Here is an 18,674-nt window from a genome sequence, read left to right as displayed (position 1 = left end):
AGCATACTGTTCTATTTTGTCCTGATTCGCGGGTGACTAAAACGGCGCGGATTGGTGGCGCCATCTATCGAGCCGGCCAACGACTATCGCAGCACAACAAGCAAGATGGCGGTATCGTGCGGGTGAATGAACAAGAGAACACGACTATGCACACGACTGTTAGCAGCCGGCGGAGCGGGTGGAAGAATAGCAGTAGCACCATCACCAGCTTTCAGTGAATGAGTAAACTAGTGATTTAGCAAAAAGTGGTTGGCAAGGGCTGCTGCTTAAGCACCGCTAGTAAGAGGGAATTGAGAGATGTATATAAACATCATAGAGAAAGAAGTCCGCGGAAGCGGCTGAAGCAGAACAAAGTGAAGTGGGAAGGAAGAGGGCGATACTATTGCTGCTAATGCTGAGTGCCTGAATGACGGCTGACTTGCTCGCTAAGTGAGTGAGTGATTCGCGACGACGACGACGACGGTGGCGGCGGCGGCGGAAGGATGACGATGGGATCTGCTCCTACTGCTGCTGCTGCTGCTGGTTCAATTACCACGGCTTCTGTAGCTCTAGCTGTTGTACTTCAGGCCGCTATCGCTCTATATGCTACTGTTGTTTCCGTCGCAGGAGCGACGTTGTTGGGCTCAACCGCCAGCATCACCATCAGGAGCCCCACTGGAGCCGTCGGAGCCTCGGTCGGCCCCACCACTGCTGCTGCCACAACCGTCACGTTGCTGTGACACCAGCCGACCAAAAGAACAGCGACAGGCAAGAAGCAAATTACCCCACCACGGGCATCTCGAACTGACTCGAGGTCCACCACGAGCACGAGCGCAAGCAGCACCGCTGCCGGCGTATTCAGTATATCTTCGTAGTAAGAAAAGCGATTTCAATAGCGTGAAGTAGTGCTGGTGTTGTTAGAGAGTGTCTGCGTGAATGCGTGTACGTGTGGGTGTGCATGTGAGTGGTATCGAGCTGCAGAAGGTAAAGAAGTGCTTTTAGCTAATCGTTGAATGTTCGCCGTCGTCTTTTAAGTATGTGAGTTACAAACGCCGCTTTTTCTACCCGTCGTGGGGAACGGCCATAGTCGACGGCAGCATACAGCAGCGGCGGAGGTGAAGGCAGCAGCATCAATCAGTGGAGATTAATGATACTAATAATAATAACAATAATAACAATATTGATATCGCTACCAAAAAAAGGACTAGTAGCTGTAGGCCCCATAGGAACAGAAGCAGCAACAGAAACGATTGTTGTTGTTGTTGTTGTTGTTGTTGTTGTTGTAGTTGTAGTAGTAGTAGTAGTAGTAGTAGTTCCCTTCTTCTTATGTGCTACGCGCTATCGCTGCCACTGCGTGTGGCGGCATCCTTACCCCCTCCCGCTGCTGCTGCTGCTGCTTCCGCCGCCGTTGCTCCGTTGTGCTCTATGCCGTTGCCGTCGCTGTTCAAAACAAAGTCGAGTCATAAAATTAGTCAAAACTCGCCTCAACTTGTGATATTGGTGGGGTTCGTCGATCTCGTGGTGGAGTTCACCTCGGTGTGCAGGAATGACCGTGAGGGATGTGTAGATGAACGGGTCGTCGATGCAGATGGGACTCATAGAAGTAGCTGTGATGCCAACTATAGGCACGAAACTTACGGTGACAATTATGATGAAGACGAAGACGATGGTGAAGGTGGCGATGTTGTTGTTGTTGATGAGTGGCTTCAGTAGTGAAAATGATGATGTTGATAGAGGTGTGATGATGCGGAAGTGTGCACAACGGTGGTGTGTGCATGGTTGATGGGTCAAAACGGGAGGCGGCCGGGGAAAAAGAGTGCTCCTGTTGCTGCTGCTGGATAGGCGAAGACCGGCCAGCCGGACGAAGGACAGAATCGGCCTCTGGCCTGGAAGGCTCGACCGGTGTGCGCTTTCTTGGATGGTTGGTGCTGATGCGTGGTGACTACCACAGAGTGCTCTTCGCTTAAAGGAGCAGGTATGTCGTGATGGTGTTTATAGCCATAATTATAATACTGATTAGTGAAAGAGAGGACTAGTTTAGATTCCAATCGGATGAAAATCAGATCACGAGGTAATTTAAAGTTATCATAACGCCATATAAGAGGTGGGACCTATATCAGAAGCTGGTAAGATGCTGATCAAATTCTTCGTTTCCACCATAAGCTTACTTAACCGTTTTAGGGTAGTGAGCTATGTTAAGACGTTCCGGTCAAACAGATATAGCAACTATACCTAATATGTTTAAAAATACGTTCAATAAACACTGAACTGCTTTTTGCCTAGTCGATAGGACAAGGTAAACAGTGACAAGTTTTCTCTGCGCTTCTTTGAACGTTAGTCTACTATGGTGATACATTATTGATCGAATTGAATTGTCGTTGTTTGTTTGATGTTGCGGTAATCATGGCGTGCCAAACAATGGAGACCCCAGTACCGGCAATCACGTTCGATTGCAACGCTATATTTATAGCATACGCCGTTTACTGCTGAAGCATATTAAATATCTCGAATATTTCACCTGACTTTAAACAAAGGTTAATTATTGTTGGTTGTTTGATAGCCAGAAAAACGTTGACATTGACCATTCCAATTCGACGACAGTTTTTCTACTTTCCGAATCTATTCGTGCTTGAATTCGAGGTTCGCTTGCTAACGTTAGATGCGTTCAAAATATACTACTTTGTACGCCCTGGTTCAACGTCTCAACTCTTTAACTCGCTCACCCAGTCAGCGACGATGAACAACAACAACAGCAACATTCAATTAAAGGGCAGCATCGGCAGAGTTAATTGGTGCAATACCCGGTCAATGACATTGTTTGCGCCGTAAAGCTGGCTAGCTCCGTCACCTCTTTACGCGCTGACTGCCTCCCTGGTGACCGGGTTTGCCCACAACAAAGCAGCATACGATGAAATGCAAGTAGAAATTTTTTATTCAATAACGTTGACCCCATCGCCGTGTTCTTTTCGTCCCTGTTTTTACGATATTATATATATAGTTTCCAAACATGGCTTGCTGTTACGATTGTTTTAGTATTATTCCAATTTCTCTAATGCCGCTGCTGTATTTAGTGCTATTAGTGTACTGTAAAAATATGTATTTTTGTTCCTGTATGTGTGTGTGTGTGTATACTTGCATTGTTTGCCGTTCGCAGACAAACTCTTCGGTTCTTTGTGGCAGTTGTTGTTAAACTTCTGAGACATTGTTGTTGGTTTGCTGCTAACGCTGTTCTTTCAATCTTTTTGTGTGTCGAGAATAAAAACGGAAGAAACCTTGCCTGGGTACCGCTAAAAGAAAACGCGTCGATGGTACTCCATTACGCCTCGGTGGTTGCGAAAAAATTCTCTTGCTGGCCGGCAGCAATTTTCGGCTCTTTTCCTTTATCGTGTTGATGAAGGGCCGTGGATCTTAGCGAATATGCTGCTAAGATCAAAGTAATTTCAAACTGCGGATTGTCGGCTCAAACTGATAAGAATACAGCTATCTTTTCAATTATTACTTGAGCGTGTTATTACTGGTCTGCTATTGATTTCATGGATTATTAAGTTGCTTGATACACTGAGTTTGATGACGTTTGAACCATACGAGAAACTATCTCTTCTTTTGTCTATTGTGCTTTCATCTCGCGTTATCAGTCCGCACACTTACTATCTATATTAAATTACACATTTACAGATACATTTACTTTACTATTTCTTTCGATTTTTTGAGAAATCCTTCATACGTCATTTATCTGTTGATTATTAATTTCTGCGAACTATATTCCCGACCACATGGAATGCCACATGCTTCTCTATAAATCTTTTCTAAAAAATTGTTCCCCATCATGATTTCCTGAAGAAATTTGCATATATTACTGTTAATCAAGTACCGGGAAAAAAAGTACCTGATTTACTTTTTGACAACTTTTCCTCAGTTCAGAGTTCTACCTTAGGGCTTATAACATTTGTGAAAATCAGTTTGCGATACAATGAAATAATCAGGCACCGCAATCGCCCGCCGTGTATTGAAATTTCTGGCGTTGCATTCATGCCGTTTATGATATGTATTGCATCTATGCGATTCTGAGTTTTAAAACGGAAAAACCATTCGGATTGATGAAATGGCTCAACGCTAGTGAATTGCTGGTGCTGAGAATTGGGATTTTTGTAGGTCTTTCTAGAAGAAAAATTTTCGAGGTAATCTTTAAGGTTAAGCCGATCCACGGTTAGGACAGAATTTCGAGATCCAGCTGGCTCGTGCTTTCAAATGATCTAAGCCCTCATTAAAAGAACGTAGTTTGTAGCAACGATAATATAGTAATAATAGCAAATGAATAATAATAATAGTAACAGTATAGCAGGTAAGAGCACTTTGCTTGCACGCAGTCTACTGATAGCTGCCACTGTCCAACTCAACTGATTTGCTTGATTCTATGTCTCTTTTTTGTTGGAATAATTGGTTTGTCTCCTCACTAGAACAGAGATAACTTAAAAGGCTTTTGATAAATGAGATGCTTTATAGATATGTACAAATGAAGGCTAAAAAAAATTATAATGCGCTTTAGTAGTTGTCAACTGATCAAGATAGCTGTGGTTTTTTAATAGTCAAACTATAACTACACGTCCATATATCTGTGCATATAACATTCATCGAAGTGGTAGTTATGGCAGCTACTAAGATTGGTTTTGTTGCTTTGCCAACTTAGTTGTATTGCGTTAGGTTTTATTAGCGTGACTTTAACGGTTACTGTCTAATGTCACTGACTAGAGTCTCGGCGGCTGAGGTTGCCACGGCCAGAAGGACTGAGCAAAAGGCTGATTGCTGCCGCCGCTTTTGCTGCTAATGTTATCATCGATGCCGCCGCTGTCTTCATAAGCTCCCGCGTGTATAGATGTTCGCCTGTGTACGTGCGTTGTGTCTGTGTGACTGCGATCACTTTTGCGGAGTACTGGCAACCGCTGCGACGGCCGTTGACCCTTTGCAGCGGCTTAGTAGTGGTTGTCCTGTTTACTATTTCATACAAAGCAAACCAGCCAGCGAACGACCGGCAGTTACCTCTGCCGTCAGCAACGGCTGCCGCTCTACTGTTGCGACTATCATTACTACTGCTGGACAATATTATTAGTATAGGTAGCACTAGTTCTACAATTCTTCGCGCTACTATTGTCTGCCATAGTGGGCCAGAACCAGCAGTACAGAACGAACAACGATGTCCGCGTTAACAAACCGGCAAGAACTGTATTAATAGATTGTCAAGCTGAAAATAACTAAATCCGGTGGAATTTCCTTGAGTGCATCAATGCAATCAATAATAGTTAAACTTGTTAAATCATCTGCAACAGCAACACTTCCATGAAGTGGTTGACAGTTCGCCACTGATGTGAGTTCGTAAAATATAGTTCGTATGTATAGTAAAGGTGGCTTGGTGAGTGAGCTATTACGATAAGTGCTAATAAGGGAATAGAACGGAACAAAACGAGAGAACTTACATTGTCAGAACAAGCCCAACGTGCGTGTAAAGAGAGAGCAAAAGAAAATATTGATGACGATGTGAGTGTCACAGTTGACATCACACACGATGCTTGGCAACATAGATCACCGCTGTTCTTTGACAACAATAAACTAAGGATAGAATAAATAAAACAAAAAAATTGAAAGAAAGTGTTAGGTGAGCGGAGTGTAATGAATCCTTACGTTCTCTCTTAAACATTCCCACTTTCAAAGCAAAATAATACTCTTATATTCATTGCCTTGATTTTTCCGATTCTGATAATTATACATTGGCAGCGGCACAGTCACAAGAGTTTTTGCTTCCATTTTTATGGCTGGTGTAAAAATGTATAGCTTAGAAAGCTCATATTTAATGCATTTACTCACAAAGATACTTGAAATAAACCTAGATATATATTACTCAAAATAAGTTTTAATTATTTCAAGACTTAATAATGCTATTTTTCTTTCCATATTTGTTAGGAGACTTGTCAATTTTTAACCTGTTGTTATACCATACATCTTCAGTCCTTGGAATACATTGGGTTTTCAGAAGAGTGTTGACCATTTTAAATTGAAGAAAAATTTTTTTTGAAGAAAAAAGATTTAAAAGCCCAAATTCAAGAGAATGTTGTTTATATTTTAAAATAATATTACTAAACTAAATATGCGCCACATTGATCGATGACCTTCTTTATTTTTTTGGTAACACCATAATGTCAAGCTCCTGTGGAGTCCGCGCGAAAAAATGACAAATTATTTTTGTATTTCTACATTAAAATAGAATTAAGGCCGTAAGAAGGTAAATAGAATCAACCGGGCGACAGAAATTCACAATACGCGCTTCCGGTCTAACTAAACTCACAGAATCACCTTCTTTGACGTCAGTCTGGGTTTTGCCGCAGATTACGAAGCAGATTTTTCTTTTTTTTCTTATTTGCACATTATTGCCGCCTGTGATCCACTTTTCATCACCCTTGATAAACCAACTTAGAAATTACTCGATTTCATTGCATTTATTTAGAGCTTCACAAATGGAGTTATGATCGAGTAAATTCGTTTGCATCGATCCGTGTGGCATTCAAACATACTTTTACATGTAGCCAGCTTTCTTTAAATCGTTTAAAATTGTTATGTGGTGGATGTTTAGTTCCTTGGCGATACCATGGCTACTAAGTCTCGCCTAACTTCCGTAATAATTTTATCAACTTTTCTGTACTTGGTCGACCACTACGAGAGGCGCATTTCACAACGAAAGTTCGGACGAAATATCGTAGGAATTTAAGGAGTTCATCTAGGACACGCTGCGATATTCAGTAGGTTGTGATAACGGGAGAGCTCGATTAAGGGTCGAGGTCAATGAAAGTTTATTTCGTCCTGTTAAGATGAATGAATGCATTGCTATCTGCTATACATGAAGAAGCATTGTGCTAAAACTTTGCTTAGCATAATTTCTTGGCATAGTCAGGTTATTTTACTTGGATAGTATTACTTAGCAATTTACATTCTCTTTCCGCCTGTGCCAGATGTTCAACCCACACTCCCATTTCCACTTCACATTACAGCTTGTTCTGCTGAGCAGTGCCTTAAGGACTTTGCTTATTGGGGAAGTTTCCAGAAACGTCGTACCAGTAACTAACACGATCTTATTATAAGATCGTGTTAGTTACACAACATCATAGCAGTGCTATATAAGTAAGGTATAAGGAGCCTTTAATGAATATTTGCAATAAAGTTCAAAGTTATATGCCAGATGTGGGCTTTCGTTTCCTTTTGTATGCTGATATTCATCTTTATAAAAAGAGAGCTAGTATAAAGACTCTGTATAGTAAAAATAACTTAAAAGTACTATATAGGATTATTCGGCATCAAGATTGTTTTCATGCCGTTGAGCGGTGAGGAGATAGCTGAATACGAAGTGAAAGTCCTAGTAAGGATCCGTAATGTGCATTTAGTTAAGTACTGTCAGCGTCAACATAAAGTAAACATTTTCTTTAGAAAAACGGATTTCTGACATATTTGATCACTTTTCATTTACCAGACATATCAAGACATAAATGAGTAGCACTTTTTATCAAAATGAATAAATGTTTCGAGTTTTACGCCTGGCACCGTCATTAAGCGCTTCATCAGAGGGCCGCTTTCTAGCATACAACGAAGCGTGTTTACGACCGGATTCAAACCTCACTAAAATTAGCGCTGATTATAATAAGCTTGCTTGTGCACCGTCTTCTAAATATCCTTTAAAGATGGTTGTTATAGCAGTCAAGACTGAAATTGGTTTCGTATTAAGACTTCGTTGGATTGCATTAGACAAGAGTTGTATCTCTGTTTAGCGAGAGCTACGACTACTCCGATTAAATGGAATGATAAGAAGTTTTCATAAAAATTATGATTTTTTTCAAAATATAAGATGGTTGGTATAGGTAGGTTTTTGGTGGGCATGAAACAAACGACTGAGCCTGCTCGGTTATTTCTGCTCGCCATTAATTAGGAATGACATCCATTTAGGTGGCGCTAGAGCATCGGGTTCTGTAGATTTGGATTTATGAAGAAATCGGGGAATAACTAACATGACAGGTTGAAGTCTGTTGAAGCTGAATACACCTAAACTATAGTACAATGCATTAAAGTTAAGAGAATGATCAAGATGAGTAGTGTTATAGAGGCTAAACTCATGCAGTGCGATTATCTTGATTCTGTCATAGCAAATACTTGCACATGTATTGAGACAGCTACGTCGCCTCTGAGAGTTAAATTATTTTCGTGGTGAAATCTTTATGAAAATGGCCTTTGGCTTACGAGATTTAATTAATTTTTATCTTGGTTCATCTTTCGGAAAAGATCACAGAAGGAAATTTTATCAACAAGGTACCTTTTGCGGGAACTAACAAATAACTCCATAAGCTATTCAACGACGAAGGCAGTCACACAAGAAAAAAGGGACTATCGTAATTGAACAGGCGTCATAATCCATTATACCGTCATAATCAACCGATTTTCGGTAAAGCACTCGGTTCTCTAGTTGAACATAGCAAATATGTTTATCACAACATACCTCGCTGTAATCGAGGTTGATAAAAATCAATCGGTTCTTTTTTAAATGACTTTGTTGGTAATAATAAGGACAACGATGCTCCGATCTTTATTTTCAGTCAGAGTCAATTTCAAATCTGACTGGTCCGATTCACATTGGTGCTGTAAGTACTACGCTCACTATACTTATTCAGGCTCCCCGGGATAAAAGTTACATAGTTCATAATGAAGTCTCTATGTTCCCATTAAACTGGCGTGGTTTTGAGTACCAGATAGAGGAAGTATTTATTTCAATGCCGGTAGTGTTACAAACAATCCTTGAAGCATTTGGCAGGTATATCAGTATCCATAGCTTTCAGCCCAAAAATCTAAATATGTCTAAAAAGAACCGATTTATACATTTATAAATACAGTATATTGAGTTCACATATGGAACACCACTAGTAATTTTTTATATACACGAACTGCTACGTCGCTTCAGGTGTGGCCCACGACGCCAGATATTAAGAATGTCGATGGGGAGTTTGGGCAGTCGGGGTGCCGCTTTCCTCAAGGCTGCATTGGCGGCCGCGGGAGCAGGAGGCGGCAAAGGTAGCTCCGCAGGGGCATCTCGGTCGTCATCTGGACTAGAGCAAGGTCTTGTACCCGTCAAAGGTGGAAGCGCGCCGACAGGCAAGAGAAAACGCGGCCGGCCTCCAAATGCTGTGATCAATGGAACATCGCAACGAAGAGGTAGCCTTCACTCAAAGAACTCTATCACTACGGACAGTCCACGTAGTGAGAGCACCAAAAATTCGGATAGCGGTAGCGCTACGGAAGAAGACACGTGGTATGTTGATTTTTCTGTGCATCTATTCTAAATTTTTGGTTAAACCTGGAAATCGAATTTATTTTTATTTATTCGGCCACACTTAGTTTACTGGGCGCATTCAACTTCATTTGAAATAATTTTTAAGTGGCGCAAAGGGCTTTAATTGTTATCGCCTAAATTAAACCTTTTATTATAAAAACACTAATTGATCTTTTCGCTCTCACGTTGGATACTAGCTTTACCCTTCGTTTGGTGTTGCCCTGTTCGGCGTGCGGAGAATCATCAGTGGATGGGTCACAGCACGAGTCTTCACCATCTATTGTGGTAGTTTGCTGCGAGTGTCGTAAGGGCTTCCATCAAACATGTCACTTACCACGGATTCCCCAAGTATTCATTGACGACTCGAGCCGGCTTTGGAGGTGTAGGAGTTGTGTGCCTCAAGGATCCGTCAGGGTATATTATTACACTTTATCACATTTAATTATCATATTTAATCTAATATATTAGTTTCGTTAAGTTAATTAACAAAGGCTGTTAACACCAGTACATCGTTTAGAGTTACAGAAATGAACATTTTCTGCAATCAATCGAAGAGGATGTGTAATTATCTACGTGCTCTCTGCTGTTTATCATTTCAACAGAAAAGTGCTAAGAATTTTCGGGCAATCACTCGTGCTTTGTATCAGACTAGTCTGCCGTACTCGCCTTCGAAGTTAGGTTGGGATCCCGAACATACTCACAACACAAATAATCGATATTGCTACTGCGGGAAAGACGGCGTATGGAAAGAGAAGATGCTCCAATGCAGAACTTGCCTTCAATGGTTTCACCAAGGTAATGTAATTCTGTAAAAAAGAATAGAATCGTTTCTTGTATAGGAATGTTTTTTTAGCTATCTTTAGGAATTTTTGTATTTATTCTGGAGATTTCCTTCAGCTCTTCTTTATATTGTAGAATAAATACCATTTTGTTATAATCACTTCTAGGATAAGGATTATTTGAAGGAAAAGTGTTGTTCGCTCGGTGTAAAATTATACCACTTTCAACCAATATCAGTAATATGGGTTTCGGAAAATACGGTTCTTTATGGGGGCTGTACAGCAGAGTTTAGGGTTGTACCACGTGTAACTGTTATTATGTGCAGTGTATGTATAGTGAATAGAGGTGCGCACAGGATGAATGTCGGAGTTCGTTGTTTTTTTTTATCGACAGAGTGTGTTCGGTGCCTTGAGTGGCCACTGCTGCGCGGTGATCTCTTCTATAACTATCGTTGCTCGATCTGTACTCGTGGGCCCGAGTACTTACGACGACTGAGACTCTCCTGGGTAGACGTTGCGGATCTACTCATGTACCAGCTTCACCTTACTCAGCCAAACAAGGAGTTCTTTCAAACGCGGTCCGAAATTTTTCCATATCTCGATTCAATATGGAGTTTACTGCAGGTCCCTCATGAGGTGCGTCCGCTGGAACAAAACTATAACTTCATGACCTTGGCAAAATATGGCTGTACACGTATAAAAAATGTTTTATACATACCAATTGCGTAAAGCTGCTTCTAGAGGTCGAGCTGAATCGCAAAGTCTTGTATTGTCATAATTCTCTACCTCATGATAAATCCAATCGAATAGTTGACGTAGAAGGGTTTATGTGGAATTCTTGTTTCATTTACAGTTAGATGCGTGCAGTACGGAGGAACGCCATAGTCACGTGCTTTACTGTCTTCGTCACGTCCGCCAGAGGTTTCGTCCCGTGGCATTAGGAAACGGTGAAGGTCATGGTGGACCGGCGTTTGCATTAATTGACCCGCAAAGATTGCCCTCGTTATCCGCACAACATTGGCAGGTCATCCGGCAAAGTTTGTAAGTGCGAAAATAAATTGCTAGCTGAGGTTTTAATTTACATACTCATTTTTCTTGCACGTAAAGGTATTTCCAAGCGGTGAATTTTTTTCGATCACAGATGCGCTAGTGCAACTTACTGACAATGTAAACCTAGACATAACTGAGTGCATTTGCAAAGTTATATGATCGATATTTTCTGATACGTGTACGCTGCTATAAACTGTAGTAAAGGTATGTTTAATTGAAACTAAGCGGAAAAGCAGGATTTCTTAGTGTTCCGTGACTGAAACAACGCTACATTTAGTCAAGCGGATACTCTAATCACGTAAATATCCTGAGTAGGTCCATTCGCTGGTGCTGTAAAAGTGTATGCATTAAGAAAGGGCTATATCGCATAAAACTCACGTAAGAAACGATGAATGAAAATAAGTGCATCATTCCTAATGTCTGAAAAATTTGATCAAACTCACCCGTAGTAGTTCGGTTGGAATTAATTTTGTATTGATCTTTTTTATTGCAGACGCTATAGTCAACCTTCAGTGTTGGACAAAAGTGGGTCACCATCACGAGGGGCTCGCTCCGGACGTTCATCTCAAATGGATGATGAGATCTCGCTTTCGTCGACAATCACTTCGTCTTCAGCTACATCGATTGCTTCCAAAACAAACTTTGATGATCTCTTCGATAGCCTCACAAGACCGCAACAACGTGAAAGCCAAGAGCAGCAACAAGCGACACAAACGCACCAAACATTAAAACATGAAGACGATAACGACGGCGATGATGATGAACGCGATGAGGACGAGGATGAACCTGATGAGGATAGGCGACGCTGCGCGCGAAATAACACGTCTGTTACCCTAGGTGGCGACGACAATGATGATGACGATGATTACTATTCTGACGCTAATGAACCTGATCATTCAGCTGTCAATCTGGAGCACTGCCAAACGGAGGCGAATAATCTAAAACGAGAAATGATACTACCTGCAGAGGACTATGAATGTCGTAGCAGGATGGTGGATGTTCAGAGAGAAATGGGTGATAGCGGTGATCAGCCTGAAGAAGCTGAGGGGCTTGACGACGAGCCGATTCGGAATAAGCTCCGGCCACGAACTGCAGTACAAGAACAGAAGAAAAAGCGAAAACGACGGGGGAAAAAATTACAAACTGGGCCAGATGAGGTTTGTCGAAATTACGTCTTTCTTTACTTGAAGTGATTGTGGATTTATTAAAGTGATTTTTTCACCACCAAGCGCTACAACATTATCACTAATACTGTACTACAGGTCCCTGAGTGATGGAAAACTACAGCATTTAAAAATCGTCTATTTCTTCAGATAACTCCAGAATTGTTGGACGAGAAGGTGGAAGAGCTGGTAGTAACGGCCTCTCTAGCGCGGATACCTATACCTGAAAGTTTCTCAGGCATAAATAATCCTTTTTATGAAGATCCTGGAGGAACGTCGAGTCTTGGGTCTTTTGGTTTGCTTCACACTGAGCCCGGTCCTAGAACAACGGTCAAAAAAAGGGTGCTACAAGCAAGAGATCTGGTAAGTTCAGTTACAGAACCCTTACTCTATTACGGGTCGAAAGTACCTCGATTGGCAAAGCTATTTACAGTGTCTTGTACTTGAGTTTGATTGCCTTGGAAGTCACTATACCGTATCTGCAGCACATATCTAAGTGGATGTTATGATATTCTTGGAAATTCGAAAGATGAGAACTTTGTTTTGAAATCATGCTAGCAAAACTTTTTGAGAATATGACACGTTGCGAAAATGTTGCATGTGCTAAGAGATCATAGCAATTTTAAACCTAAATCCATTAGAACTCGTAAGCAATACAAATACACCAGTGTTTTTAGCAGAACTCTTCTAATCTCGCGGTTATGTTTCTGACTGCGCTCTATATTATTTATGTAGGTGATCACCAAGGATGGAAAAATTCGCTGCAAACGTCTCCGACGTAGACATTCAGCAAAACTGGCGCTCCTGAATGCTTCAGCGGCTGTCGCCGATATAAGCGAATCGTCGAATTCAAACTCAATATCAAATCCGTCTCTTAATATGGAAGCATCAGCACTGAACTCTGGGCCAGACACGACAATCGTACTTGAGACAGAAGCTGGGAACGTCGAAGAGATGACGAGCGTGTTCGCTTTCAAAAGCTCTATGGAACAACAACGGGAAACACCGACCAGAAGCAGTGGAAGGTCTGCTGCATTAAGTGAAACAGGAAGAAGTATTACAATGGATATGTACGAAGGCGAAGCTGATGGTGAGAATGAACACTGCCGAAGAGTGGTTGCTTTTGCGGGGGACACAAGTCTTATAAAAATAGCATTTGGCGAAGCGGTCCTTGCCTCTCGGGTGTTGAGGGGTGGCGTAATGGAGTTGCTCCTAAGACGATGAAGCTGAAGAATATAATTGTGCCGACTAAATAGCTGTTAATGGGATGGTGTTGAGTACCTGCATGGGCAGAAGCAAGGCCCAGAGTATCGATTTCTCTAAGAGACCAGGCGCCAAAGTGGTAACATGGTACAGCATTTTTGCTGACGTAAGTCTAAAGTAGTAATTAAAGGCGTAAAGTCAGACAAGCGCAGGTTAAGGCAATGAGTAACAATTTTAGTGGAAAATAATCTAAACAGTTTCTCTACGTTAGGCGCGACTAATGAACATAATTGTTTGGTTTCCTATAACTTCGAGATTAGGCTAACTAACTGGGTTATATATAGTCGCTCAAGTGGGTCCGGGTTATCAAATATATTGAAGAAACCGAAATTTTGGCTTCTATCAACAGCAAAATCGGGCAGAAAACTCGGGAGTGTTCTCGTTGTACCCAAACAAGGTCAAATGACTAATGCAAAGACAATGCAATTTAAAATATCCCTTCAAGTACTTTATTTGGTACTCTTTCTATCAAGATATTTTGTCCAGGTTTCGCATTTTGATCCCAATCTCTTCAATATTTAATTAATGGAAAAACGATATTACTCAAAGAGTAACTCATATTGAAACTGTCGATCGTCAACAATCCTGTTACGAACGTAATACATAAAAAGTTTACTTTAGCACCATGGGACAACAAAGTCATATGAATACTGCGTATTGATAGATCTTTTGAACATCGTCTCCAAATGCATTAACTTTATACGAGATGGCTTACCACTAGCACGAAACAAGCGCACCTATTGCAAGACATTTTATATGTATGTTGCAAAGTCCTGTTAGTAAATCCGTTGCACCAAACACTAAATCGTCGCGAAGTGTGGTTCTAGTTAAAGCCATGGAACTACAGCCTCTTTCTTTGTACCTCTGGCCTATTGTGGCCCAGCAACCATATTGGCTATATTTTCTTTCCGCAAATTTTTGCCTAAGGTGCTGCTAACAATACCACCACAATCCCGGCAACCATGGGAAGGAACACAGCATACTGTCTATGCTCAAATGTACCTAATGTGAACTATAATAGCTGTCTACTGGATATTTCGGCTGAATTTGGTTGAGCCAAGTTGTCCCCGAGAATAATACCTAACCGACTGCCTAGACGAATTTAATTAATTCCGCAAATGGGTTGTGAGCGTACCTCAAAGTGCACTCACTTTTTCCTGAAACGATCAGCTGGATACAATGACAAAAAAAAAATGAGAATGTATTCCGTAAGCTGCCTCGCATACCTTGCTTGTTGTGTACGAGGAACATAAGCGCAACCAATGTCTGTTGGATATATAGCAGCACAATATTGACTGATAGCCTGAATCGCTGCCACAACTTATCGAGATTATCGACATCTTATTGAATCACAAACATTTATAAATGTATGTATCTATATGGATAATATAGACTAAGTGGCAATTCAAACTAGAAATATATTTAGAACAGAGTGAATAGGGTGCCGTAACCCCTGTGCTGTCTTGCTTATAATGATGATATAACTATAAGATGAAACAGATTTAAAACAATATAAACTACAAGTGTTTTTTGTTGGGCAAAAAGAAGTCTTGTGTGGCTTAGAGATCACGAAGAGCAGCATATTTACGCGGACTATATTATTATATTATACATGAGGGTCAAATGCAACGTAATTATTTAGTACTTTTAAACTGAATCGCGCCAATCACTGACAATTTGTGATCTCAGTGAAGTTGCGCTCAAGAAAAGTACGCGAATAAAGCAGAGCCTAACGTGCTGTATTTATTTGTAAAATTTTACATAAATATATATAAAGTTTATGATGCAATCCACGTATTAGTATAATCATTTTTATGAACAACACTGCCATTCCGCATTGTATGCGACGACAACAACTACAACAACAACAAGCAGACTATAAAGGAAACATTGTCTACGATGCTTAGATCAGCCTGAGGTAGTCGAGAAGGTAGCAACGTGGACACTTACTCAACTATATATGATGTATGTACAATGAACAAGTCTTACAGAGCACATGAATGAAAACGGGGGAGGGCAGAAAAATATAGGAATGTTAACATTACCTGTATGATAAATGAACAACATGTATTAAATAATAATATTGAGTTACGTGTGCGTGCATGTTCGCGTATACGTCTGCGCTGCTTATTGGATGTGTATGTACGTATCTTGATGCATTTTCAAAATGTCGAAAAGTCGTCGGCACCATCCAAGTTTTTTGACAATAAGAATACGTTACAGTGTTTACTGTGGCGCGATTCTACTTTTTTCATTCAAAAGCTGATCGAATATAGATTGAAAATAGTTTCACATTAAAGGTAATTTTTGACCAACTGAAAACATTTACACGAAGTAGTGATTGATTTTAAATAATAGAGTTAAGGGTCTTGTTCAATGTGTAAATCAAGCGAAACTAACGTTATTACTTGACCTTCCGCAAACAGTGAAACGAAGTGGAGTCTAGTTGCCCATAGCTGCATACCGTACTAATGTAGCTATAATTTGAACTACATTGTAGCAGGTCTAGGCGGGCGTTACATAAGTACATGCACGTGTATTATTATCATTATTATTATTAGAAACCAATCTGTTGATGATTAAAGGAACGGCTTTTAACGATTTGAAAGTTAAGAGTTTTTGCTGGAGTTTACTAACCACGTATTCGTCCTGATCATGTGTGTTTATGTAAATACTGAAACAGATGAAAATATCCAGTATAAATATTAATTACACAAATATAAATATCTAAAAATATGTAATAGTAGTATGAAATGATTGGTCGAAATGAATGAATAAATAAATGATTGAAGAAGAACCTCTCAATGATGAAATATCGACGACATGAGCTAGAAAACAAAATGAAAAATGTGTCTCGCCCCCTCTCATTTTGAACAGATAAGAAGTTTCGTTCTGTGATCTCCGCTGAAGCGGTTCTATAAATTCACTTCCCTACAATAGATACTCCCCGAATATTGAATATTTTCCTGTGACCCAAACATACTTTTTTGTATTCCAGTTATTCTTTCTCCGGTTATAGAGACGGAACAACTTTGTATCAAATAAATTGAACGCGTTTTAGTTTTTCAAACTGTGTGAAATACTGCTCCGATTATTGACTTGACCTCGACCTAAATCTGCTACAGTTGACATTTTTCTTATACATGAAAAAGAAATTTTGACGACAGTTTATGGCATTTAGAATGATGGGAAAAAGTTGATGAGACTGCAACATGTTGCTGTGTACGAGTAGACGTTGACAGTGTGTGTATGAGCTACGTAATATAACTAGTGTAAAAAAAAAACTGGGAACTGATGTTTTGTACGACAATAAAAATGGCTGGTATAAGTTTATTTAACTGTTTTTCAATTTTGGATCAAGTATACTTTATACGGTTTAAACAATATAACATTAAAATTGTGTGAGTTATTAATATCAGGAGTTACCTCTAAATATGATTATTTCCTTTCCCTGTTAAAATCATATATTGAAAATATTACTCACAACGCACTAAGCCTTTAGGGAAAATAGAGATTTAAGCCTGTACAAAAAAAATAAAAAAGAAAAATGTCAGCAGATTTTCATAGAGCACTTTCACATATGAGAAATATATTTTTATATATATGCGCGAAGGTAAGTAAAGTACGCGGTTTATATATTTTAAATAAAATTATATTTAAAGTAATTGGTGAACTGGGTGTGTCCACTGGAGTCGCAAAAAGAGATAAAATTACCAATACATATCGGTGGCTAGTGGCTGGTGTAAAGTTGGGAACTTCAAACTAACTACACTGGTTTAGCGGTCACAGACGTTGCTCTTATTGTAATGGAACACTGCTCTGAAGTTTAAACAAACTGCTCAAATGTTCCCGGCTTCATATATTGATCATTAATGAAACTTACGATTACCTTTAATCGCTTCACATGAAAGAAAATTCGAAATATAAAAAATATCAATATCAATCTCAGCTTGAAAGAAACTGAAAGTTGGTCAATGTTCACTTTGAATCCCTGTGTCTCGTTGCGTCACTACTCTTAGTACATATATATATTTAGAATCTAAATAAATAGATTATATGCAAGGTAACAAATTCAAGCACAAGAAAATAAGGCCTTGTTCTTCTTCTTATTATTATTAGCGTTTAATTCCAGACTTTACATCTAAATATATTGATTAGCTTATGAATCTTATGCTGTTGAGATGCCTTCAATGATTCAACCGTTAATTTCTACTTCATTTTTGTAGCCCAGGGTGCTTGAGGCTTTGGCAAGTTATCTTTGGGCGTACCTCCGTAAATTAAATTTCTAATTATCGCATATCTGTTAAAGGAACGTCATAGTCGCCAGCGGCAGCAGCGAAATTGCAACAATGGATGGCGAGAAAACCAACAACGACACTGATTACAAAAAACTCAAGACATACTCCTATGAGTCTCTTTGCTGAATCAGAACACACCAAAAAAATCCTAAGTGGGATCGTACAACAGACATTGAATTTTACTAGTTTCCTAGCTCATCCTAGACTAGTAATAGCGTTAAAAATTAACTCTGCTGCATTAATCACGAAAGTTTACAAGTCATGATGGTAACCCAGTACTTTTAAAGTTAAAAAATCTAGGGCCCCGATTAACCAGCGGATAATTTAATGATTGTTTCTATTTTCATTTTCTTTAACTTAATCTTTAAAGCTTGTTGCCGAGTTTTATAACAGAAAAAGGATACATTTGTGAGTGAGACTCTAAAGATGGCCCGCTGTCTTACACTTCTGTCTTAACCCCATTATCTTAAACATGCAATTTGACCTGTTGAACATAATTTCGTTGTGAAAAGTGTGGCAGTAGAAAATTAGACTGTAAGTCTTCGTTAGTAGGAGTGCTTTATGTAAGCAATCATGGACTGATAGTGTAATACGTATGATTCCAGTATCGTTAGATCGTAGGACTTCTGTCTTTTCAGAAAGTTTGCCGTACGTGTTTGGATAATAAGTAATTTAGTTGAAAGAATTATTTAACAGATCTCTCCTTACTGCTCACGATATAAGCTGGTGGTTTAAAAATTATAAAGAGTATCTATAGTAATAATAAAGATTTAGAAAAGCTTAA

General features: G+C 39.8%; 1 protein-coding gene across 2 annotated transcripts; it reads left to right on the top strand.

Moving 5' to 3' along the window:
• Pcl (polycomb protein Pcl) lies at positions 1–16,925 on the top strand. Of its 2 annotated transcripts, XM_022810320.2 has the most exons (10): positions 2,563–2,894; positions 4,729–5,341; positions 8,969–9,316; positions 9,535–9,751; positions 9,940–10,132; positions 10,511–10,752; positions 10,970–11,157; positions 11,660–12,323; positions 12,480–12,692; positions 13,065–16,925. In XM_022810320.2, coding segments are annotated over exons 2-10 (2,556 nt in total). In that variant the 5' UTR covers positions 2,563–2,894; positions 4,729–5,339; the 3' UTR covers positions 13,554–16,925. The 2 variants fall into 2 exon arrangements, with proteins under 2 accessions (XP_022666058.1, XP_022666055.1); XM_022810323.2 differs by lacking the exons at positions 2,563–2,894; positions 4,729–5,341 and adding an exon at positions 1–1,954.
• The last annotated feature ends 1,749 nt before the right edge of the window (positions 16,926–18,674 follow it).

This window comes from Varroa destructor, unplaced genomic scaffold, assembly GCF_002443255.2.
Source record: "Varroa destructor unplaced genomic scaffold, Vdes_3.0 BEIS01000001.1, whole genome shotgun sequence".
Lineage (NCBI taxonomy): Eukaryota > Metazoa > Arthropoda > Arachnida > Mesostigmata > Varroidae > Varroa > Varroa destructor.
Note: the sequence above shows the minus strand (reverse complement) of the source record. Positions and strands in the feature narration are given on the sequence as shown.